The sequence below is a fragment of the Rutidosis leptorrhynchoides genome, unplaced genomic scaffold (genome assembly GCF_046630445.1).
Source record: "Rutidosis leptorrhynchoides isolate AG116_Rl617_1_P2 unplaced genomic scaffold, CSIRO_AGI_Rlap_v1 contig39, whole genome shotgun sequence".
Classification (NCBI taxonomy): Eukaryota; Viridiplantae; Streptophyta; class Magnoliopsida; order Asterales; family Asteraceae; genus Rutidosis; species Rutidosis leptorrhynchoides.
Genome location: NW_027266625.1, coordinates 25,479 through 34,917, shown reverse-complemented (window position 1 = coordinate 34,917; position 9,439 = coordinate 25,479). Strand labels below are relative to the sequence as shown.

The 9,439-nt window shown below is 36.0% G+C and overlaps 2 protein-coding genes across 2 annotated transcripts; one reads left to right on the top strand and one right to left on the bottom strand.

Annotated features, from left to right (window-relative positions):
- Positions 1–268: 268 nt before the first annotated feature.
- Positions 269–1,315, bottom strand: LOC139883376 (transcription factor TCP4-like). Its single transcript, XM_071867559.1, has one exon. The coding sequence runs from the start codon at positions 1,313–1,315 to the stop codon at positions 269–271; it is 1,047 nt and encodes a 348-aa protein (XP_071723660.1).
- A 3,896-nt stretch (positions 1,316–5,211) lies between these two features.
- LOC139883375 (protein SEEDLING PLASTID DEVELOPMENT 1) lies at positions 5,212–8,666 on the top strand. Its single transcript, XM_071867558.1, has 10 exons — positions 5,212–5,616; positions 5,817–6,031; positions 6,129–6,279; positions 6,427–6,618; positions 6,815–6,977; positions 7,114–7,349; positions 7,666–7,848; positions 7,937–8,062; positions 8,159–8,445; positions 8,540–8,666. Exons 1-10 carry the CDS (start codon positions 5,212–5,214, stop codon positions 8,664–8,666), a joined length of 2,085 nt encoding a protein of 694 aa, XP_071723659.1.
- Positions 8,667–9,439: the final 773 nt, after the last annotated feature.

Below are 9,439 nucleotides of genomic sequence, written 5' to 3'. Positions count from 1 at the left end.
AGTTGTAGGAGAGAGCGTACAACATAAGAACAAATTAAGGGAAACCAAATTAAAGTAGAGAAGTTAATAATTAGCATCACATAATAATAAGTTAATAACACAACACACATAAGATACACACACAGAATCCAATAACAAAGTTCGGAGCTCTTGAAATGAGCTAACTTAAACTTGAACACACAGAAAAATCTAATTAAGAAGCGCTTAAATATATAATATTAAGATACTAATAGTCTTCTTCCCTAAACGGTAATTAAGCAAGATTGTATCATAAATGGTGAGATGAAGAAGCAGAAGACGGCTTGTTGTGGTTGTCTTGATGATCTTCCTCCTCTTGAATCCGTGGTACTGGTGGAATATTAGAGAATCCATTAATGCCGCCATGGCCAGCAGCTGGTGATGACAAGTAATAATGGATATTATTATGATCTATCCAATTATTCCAAGCACGAACGGAATAATTATTATTAGGCGTATAATAACTGGACTGAAGGGTTCCCCTCTGACTCTGAGTGTTAATATTATTACTAAATAATAACAACTGATCATGCTCATCTATAGAGCTATTACTATAATTACTATTATTATTAGACCATTCTCCTGAAATCATATGATCTGATGACAAAAAACCCTTATTCCCATTTTCAAAAGACTGGAGAGAAAGCCTTAGATCTTGGCTATTAGTACTACTAGTTATTCCAGCAGCTGATGATAGCAAATTATAATGCTGATCAGCTGGAAATCGTATAGTTGTTGGCTGATCGGCTACCATTGGGAACAATGACTTGATATATGTGACGTCCTCCTCCATTGTCTGATCACAATTCATCATCATCAAGCTTTCATTATTATTAATATTAATGGAATTCTCAGGAGGCAGTTGGTGAATTATATTGTTGTCATTCTTATCCATCATCTTCTCAAACTGATCTTTTTCTTTTTGTTGGGAATTTTTCTTCTTCTTTGTTGTAGCAAAATGATTAGTTGGAGTCCAAGGAGGGAGCTCGGCAAGTTCATCAATGGCGACTTTCGCCTTCTTTATCAACCAATCCACAGCCTTGCTAGGTCGGTCGTACCCTAGACGATCTTGGACATCGTAAAATTGAATAGCAGTATGCGCCGACAGCCGTACACGGCGGTCTCTTGGCCCTTTCGCGGTGCAAACCTTGCTGTGCCTGTCTTTCCTCCCTGTAGATCTCACAATGTGACCTCCTTCCACTTGTACTATCTCTCCGCCGCCGTCCATCATCTTGCTCTTTCTTGAAAATCTCGCCGGCGGCGCCGTCGTGCTTGGTGGTTGCTTCTTCTGTTCCATTCTTTTTCTTGTAGCATATTCTAATCCTAACTCTTCTAAATCTACATGAGTACTTGAAATAATAATATCTTGGTGATGATGATAAGGATTACAAGAAGAAGAAGAAGAAGAATGGTGAAGATAATTATACCTTGGAAATGGTGGATCCTGCTTTTGTGTCATTGAGAACATAATCAAAGTCTCTGCCTTTGATCAATTTCCCAACTTCCACCCCCCTCCTAAACAAAAACCCAGCTTCTGATGAACCCTAAAAAATTTCAGCTTTTTGTATGTAGCTACTGTTCACAACCCAAATTGATGAATGATGATGATAATATTATATAAATATTTACCCTCATTTGACCAAGAAATCCCTAATTTAAAGCAAGTCTACTTGTTAGTACTTATTTTGTAGGTACAATCACATTCTAAATTTTATGTCCCTAAACTATTGCTAAATTAACATTCAGCTTCCTAAACTTTAACTTGTAATATTCTCGTCCTTGATGTCACATTCCGTCTATTGATATGAGTACTTCACGTTAGATGTCCGTTAACTTTTCTGACCGGTTAGTTATGGTTGTCTAACGTCAAGGACCCATTTCATAGAAGAAATTGGACTTCAAGGATGGGGATATTACGAGGTGTAGCTAATGGAGCTAGATTGTAACATTGTAATAGTTTAGGGACCTATATTGTCATTATCACTGCTTTTTTTCCTTTTCCTTTGTCGTTGAGTTGTACTACAACTAGCAAGTACTTCACAGTGATTTTTAATTTATTTTTTATCCAATGATGAGTTGAAAAAAAGTTTGACTCAATTGTAATCTAACTAATGGGGTTTCGATTGTGTCTCACTGATTGATTCACACCACTTAATATTTTAGAACTTTTTATTTTATACTCTTGAAAATGAATAATTAAGAATATGAGTATTTAAGAATATGTTTCATTAACATAAAAAAGGAAGAAGAATATATTTCATCTAAATGTTACTCCAAGGTAAAATCCAGCCCCGTCTCTTTATATGCCGCCACCACCACCACCCTTTCGAAAATGACACATTTGCAGCATTCTCTTTATAGAAATTAAATCTTTTTTTTTTAATCTATATAGAAATTAAATCTTTTAAAAAATAGTAGTAATAATATAAAAAGTCTCCCTTTGAAAATAATAATTTTATTGCTTAGCTTATAAGAAACGAAACAATAACCACGCTATTCTTCAATATTAATCTTTCTCCCTCCAACCTTTTTCTGGTTTGTGATTGTTGGTTACTTTACATGGAAACTCAAATCCTCAATAAACAAGGAGGTCACATGTATAGTAATATATAGGGAAAAACTATTCTAATAAAAATATAAATTCTAAATTCTAATCGAAAAGTATAATACTACATCCGTCCCAAAATAGATGCAAATTTTTACATGTAAATTGCATGTAAAAATTTGCATCTATTTTGGGACGGGAGAGTAACAATCTTTTCATTCTCATTCGTTCATTTGCTTTTGATTCACAAATGCATGCCTATGCCTTTAACAATTATAATTTGTATGTACTATAATAAAGTTTAATAATTGTGAAAGCACTAGAACTAATTGACACTTTCCTGTTTTTTTCTTCTATAGCGTGCCATAATAAAACTTTATTTAACATTAAAAAAAATATTTATTAAAAAAAATAAAATTGTCCCCATTATAAGATTAACTAAAGTAAGAGTTATAATTAAGTATTTATACTTTTTGGTTAATATATCTAAATTACGATTTTTGAACTCATTAAAATATGAATTCATTAGTGTAAAATGAAGGATAATTTTATCATTTATTTTTAATTTTAATCTAATGAGTCCACTAAGTTGATGGATTAGTGAGTCCAAAATTCATGCCTCGTTTAAATTAAATTAAATAAATGATCCAACATAAAAATGAAAAGAATTGAATTGAATTATTCTTTCTTCTTTTCTTTTCTTTCCTTGAACTTATTTTCTTCCTAAAAAGTTAATGTCTCGTGGAATGAATTGGTGATAGTGAAAAGAGAGGAGACACAGAAGCTGTGAAAAAAGCTGTTAAAACAGTAGTTTTACTCCCGATGCAGGCTGCGCTCGTGATCCAACACGCACTTGATCATTAAGTATTGCAGTCGAAAAAGATCCCGCCCAAACTATTCGTACGTGCGTAAGTAAGATTGTACAAATTATAAAAGATAAGAATCAATTTCTTTAACTTGATAAAACACAGGGACCAATAAGCATATCATCGGACTAAGATGTAAACAATTAAACAAACAGATTAATCATAAACTTTTATTTTATTTTAAAATTTACTCAATTTTTTTTAAAGAAAAGTAAATTCCGAGAGGACTGATTGATCGGAGGCGTGTTTGATGTAAATCATTTTTGTATGCACCATATGTATAACCATGTCATACATACGTAAAGTACAATCATATTATGCACACGATATACGACGAATACAATTATAGTTGCCGAACAAGGGGAAGCACGAAACTCTTGGGGTTTTCTTATCATGTTGGAGTTTATAGATCTATACATCATGGCTATACTACAAGTATAGAATTCTTAAAAGAGAAAGCAACTACACGATCTTGTCTTCTTACTGCTTTCCAACAAACATTAAATGACTGTCGTGTCCTCTTTAGCTCTGTCTCTACTTATTAAGAAACGAAATTTTCGATACCTCCATCAAAGTAGTATTCTTCTTTTCTTGTTTTTATTTTCTGTTTTCTACATTTGTGATAGCAAAATCAGTGTCACAATGTAACACATAAATGGGCTGAAACTATAGTTTTAACATTTCTCCCAGAATGTACAAATGCGAAATGTGAATCATGAACACTAATTGAGAATAATGATGATTGACTTCTCTAATAATGTATCAACTAATTCACAACTCTTGTGAATCATCAAAATTAATAGTTTCTCTTATAAAAAGATAAGAACCAAAGCAAAGGTATAGCTAGATTCTTAATTTACTTTCCATCGTCCATTTTTTTATTACATTATAATTGTACGAATTGCGCGGCTCGAACCCGTCACCTCTCACCATTTTGGACTCGAAAACTGTATGATTGTGGATAGCGAGATATTACCAAATCATCTCAAAGCATGATAGTATATTTTTGTTCCCAAATATTACTGATTCCTTATTCTTACCACTTCCGATGACTAGGAAACATGAGAACCTCTATATATTCTTGACAATGAGGTATATATATTATTCCACTCCCACACCAAAAAAGATATTTTAAAATAGAAGTTTATGAATCTTTGAGAGAAGAAGTGCTCATGCATCGAAATTGAAATGAAAATGACTTCCCTTTTTTCTTTTTTGATTCAAAAACTATGACTATAATATACTCCTATACACATATTGTCAGTCCAATATATTTCAAAAACTGCATTATCACCATATACATATATATATTAAAAAAAACACTGCATTATCAAGATATATGCCGATTATTATCATTACTGGGTTTGATGTAAGAAATGATTGTCCATATTTTTTTTTTTTTGATGAATAGAAAAGCTAAAATGTACAACAATTTTGGAATGGCGGGACGGGAGTAGTATTTTTATCATGTCACGTGAGCATCGTTAGCTACTTAACAACTTTGTTATCGCCACGCCAGCATTCCGTAACGGATAGGTCGATACGACCTAGATGTTAGACGGAAAGTAGTTGTTTAAGTGGAATCATGTACTAATTGATAGTATAAGTGTCCAGATGTTATTTGTCCAATAGATTAAGGGGCTAGGTGTAATTATCCTTATATTTTGTTCTCTTTTGTGGACTGGCTGCTGCTTAGCTTCCCTCCAACGATAAAATAAAACCGACCATAACGAATCGATCGCCGGAATCCTTCTTTCCCGCCATAAATATCACTCAGATCAGATGCACTGTGTTTCTCTACCATGCCACCTACCACCTTCATTCTCGAAAACCCAGCTTAAAACCCACCATCGCCTGTTTCTTCAACTCCGCTTCTTCTCTACAATCAAAGCCCATCAAACACTCGCCATTACAAATCGTGGGTATGCGAAAATTCACCCACGTGCTTCTTCCTCTTCTTCTTCATCTTCGTTGCCAGATGATGGGTTTGAATTCGAATTGGAGCAGCTTTTGGCCCTGTTGCCGGAGGAGATGCGGCGGAGGATCGGCGAGCATCCCGAGCAACTCGAGTTGATTGAGGTGGTCATGGATTTGGGTCGAAAACCTTTGGCTCGTTTCCCGTCTGGAGATTTTGTGTTGTCCGATGACCCTATTACAGTTCAGGATATTGAACACGCCACTTCTCAGGTAAAAAGATAATTAAGGGACATTACATTGTGTTTGTGCGCCTTGTTTGTTGTCAATGCTTACTGGCTGGAATTAGAGGATGAAAATAAAAATAAAGTGTTATTTCAGCATTCAGTGTATTTAGGCATCAGTTGATGGTTAGAAATGCTGTTTCATTGGAATGAAATATGTTTCTTATTCAGAGGGATTGCATGTTTCAGGTCGGCGACTTTGCTATTGACAACCGAGCAGGTATCAGCCGGACATTACACCGTATTAGTGCGATTCGAAATCGGAAGGGTGCGATTATCGGCTTAACTTGTCGAGTTGGCAGGGCAATATCTGGAAGTGCTAATTTGCTGCGAGATTTGGTCCAGGATGGAGTTTCCCTGTTGCTCATTGGTCCTCCTGGAGTAGGAAAAACAACAATTATAAGGTTTGTCATGTCTTAGCATGATAAACTGCTGTTCTAGTTTCCTATCTTATTTCATTTACCTCAGTCTTTTGGCTATTAAAGTACGAATATCTTGCAGGGAGGTTGCTCGGATGCTTGCAAATGATTACAAGAAACGTGTTATGATTGTCGACACATCAAATGAGATTGGCGGGGATGGTGATATACCTCATGCAGGGATAGGAAATGCTCGTCGAATGCAAGTTCCCAATAATGACATGCAACATAAGGTTAGTAATACCTAATTTAGAAAATCGCCATGTTTGGAAGGCACTAATAATAATATTTACAACCGGAAGTAGTTCAAAGTGATGCCATGAAATTCTACTAATTATATATATTCTCAAATTGACTACCGTATGCAATCTCTCGTTTAGGTATTGATAGAAGCTGTTGAAAATCACATGCCACAAGTGATTGTGATTGATGAAATCGGAACAAAACTTGAAGCTATGGCTGCCAGCACGATTGCACAACGTGGAATTCAGCTAGTTGCCACTGCCCATGGAGTTACAATTGAGAATTTGATAATGAATCCTTCATTAGAGATGCTTGTTGGAGGTGTACAGGTGAGATTTTCCACTTGCCAAGACATTTTAAGTTGGTTTTTTATGTATGCAGTATTGATGTGGTATCTGAAGAAAACAATCCCTTATGGTATTTTTGCACCTCTGGAGTTTGGCTTTTTAATTACATTTACATGAGAAGTTTAAAATCAATCACTGAGCTGGTAGTATTTTAAATTTCTATTGCCACTCTTTACAGAGTGTTACGCTAGGGGATGAAGAAGCCAACAGAAGGGGCGTCCAGAAGACGGTGCTCGAGAGGAAAGGACCCTCAACTTTTGGTTGTGGGGTCGAAATAGTTTCAAAGACAGAGTTGCGAATCCATCGAAGCCTAGAAGCAACCGTTGATTCCATTCTCGCGGGCATGTTTCTCTTCCAAATTAATCCTGCCATGCTTTTAAAGGACCCTTAATAAAACCATGCCTTCTTTCTTTTCTGATCCTATTGAAGTAAGTAAGTGTATGTTCATATGTTTGACTTGTTACTATGTTTGTACAGGACGCTTCCCAAATATTGAAGTTCGCAAGATAAACTCTGAGGGATTGAATGAAAGTGTGATAATGGAACCATCCAATGATGCTTTCATTGAAAAGAAAGATGAGGTAGTTGAAGATGTAAGAGATGTGAGTGGCGGTGGGAGAAATATTGACAATGAGTTCACTTCAGAGGTTCCTGAAACCTTGGAAGAGGGCTTTTCTAAAAATGGCACGCCTCTGCGACTATATGTCTATGGGGTGAGTATCAGTTCTAGCGTCTTTTATGTTTTCCCTAAACAAATATTACTTTGTTTTGGATTATTTACAACAGCATTTTGGAGCATAAATTGTGTCCTGCCTTTTTATTTGTAAGAGTTAAAACTAGAGTCTTACTGTTGCCAAGTTAGGTGTTTGTTTTTGTCATACTAATCTCAGTTTATCATCTTAACCTTGCTTTGTAAAGTGTATACAATATCCTTTATATTACGGTTACCTCCCGTTTACCTGTCAGAAATTTCAGTATATATGAATATTTATTAGATTTGGCACTGACTGCATATGGCAGTTATTGTAGATGTTGGAGTCAAGCGTGATACAGGTGATAAGAAAGTTGGAAATGGAAGATAAAGTTGAATTGGCAGATAATTTCGGTGAGGCAGATGTTGTGCTGGCAATCCACTCCAAGCTGAAGAAGAATAAGAATACAGGGATTCAAGCAGCTGCTAAATCTCATAACATACCCATCTACGTGACCAAGGTTTGTTTTGTTCTTTTACTGTACAAGGGTGATTCCAGTGAATCACACAAGAACAAGGTCATCTTACTTATTTTGTTTTTCCATTTAGACAAACTCGTCAGTGCAAATAACAAAGGCCATACAGGCCTTGATGAATGATTATGTTGGAGGATTGAAAGATTTTGAATCACAAGGTATCAAAGCAAGCATGTCAGAACAGATTGATGCCTTAGAGGTACTATTACTATGGAATTCCTTATTTCTCTAATTAAAATCATCAATAAGCATTTCATTTATATATAATCGTAATCTCTGGCTCTCTGTGATGCAGGAAGCAAGAATAGCAATTGAGCAGGTCGTTATCCCGAAAGGGGAGCCTGTGGAGCTACTCCCTAGACCATCTCACATTGTAACACTTCAGAGGGAACTTATTCAAAAATATCAATTAAAATCAGAGAAAGTTGGTGGTAAAGAGACAGATATTCGCCTCCGTATCCTTCCATTTCACTCTGACGCAGATGACGAGGGTGACGGCGTCGACAAGAAATTGGAAGACTTCATTGGAAACACAAACGGCTCGCTTTACAGCGTTGACAGGTTACCCATCCTACCCGACTTGTGATTAGGATGTAATGATCTCATTCTTGTTGCATGGAGTATGTAAATTCATCTAGCATTTCTTTATCCTCAATATACTTTGATATCTGTAAAGTTCTACTGGAAATGGAGGGCGAGCCTTGACGCAACCAGTTAAGGTTGCTCCTTTGTGGCTTGGAGGTCACAGGTTCGAGTCACAGGAACAGCCTCTTTGCAAATGCAAGGGGAAGGCTGCATATTAAGACATACTCCCCCATACCCCCAAAGCGGGGAGCCTTAGCGCACCAAGGTTTGCCCTTATCTGTTAAGTTCTACTGGAAATAACACTTTTCATCATTTTTGTTTGCAGTAAGGGAGATTCCATTAATGTGTTAATAAATAAATTAATAATGATAAAGTTAAGCACACACAATTGTGCTTAGTAACAATTGTGCTTAGTAAAGTTCTATGTTGTTGACATGTTCACGATTCACCCACCTGAGAAGGGGATCGGGGACGACGTGTCAGATTTAGTTGCCGGATTTACAGAGGTGGCGATAGTTGCTGGCATCTGCTTACCGTATAGCAAGTGATGGCCGATGGAGGAGAGGACTTTTTAGTCATTTCAAGAGATAGTATATTCTCTCACCTAAGTAACAGCAGGTAAGTTTCCCTTGGCAGTTTACTTGAGCTGGACACGTCAAACACAATAGAAATGTTTGAATGATATCGGGTTTGAGTTACGAGATTATCTAAGTTCCGTTCTTTGAATTGATCCAGCATAACTAATTTTAAGAATGTCAGAGCCTAAAAGGTCAAATAACGCTAATTAAATTAAGTAATGACGTGGGACAAGCATTTATCGAATAAAAAATGATTGGGAAAGTGGTTAGCCTTTTCATTGAGTGCTGTTGTTAGCTGTTAGTCAATAAATAAAAACGACATGTTTAGTATAGTAACTTGAGGACGTGTGCTGATAAAGTTGTCCATTATATAGTCAGAAAAACATAAACTTTCCATAAATAAGCCAATGAAC

Coding starts and splice junctions, on each gene's coding strand:
- LOC139883376 (XM_071867559.1), bottom strand. CDS start 1,315: ATGGAACAGAAGAAGCAACCACCAAGCACGACGGCGCCGCCGGCGAGA.
- LOC139883375 (XM_071867558.1), top strand. CDS start 5,212: ATGCACTGTGTTTCTCTACCATGCCACCTACCACCTTCATTCTCGAAA. Junction 5,617..5,816: donor TTGAACACGCCACTTCTCAG/GTAAAAAGATAA, acceptor TGCATGTTTCAG/GTCGGCGACTTTGCTATTGA. Junction 6,619..6,814: donor TGCTTGTTGGAGGTGTACAG/GTGAGATTTTCC, acceptor CACTCTTTACAG/AGTGTTACGCTAGGGGATGA.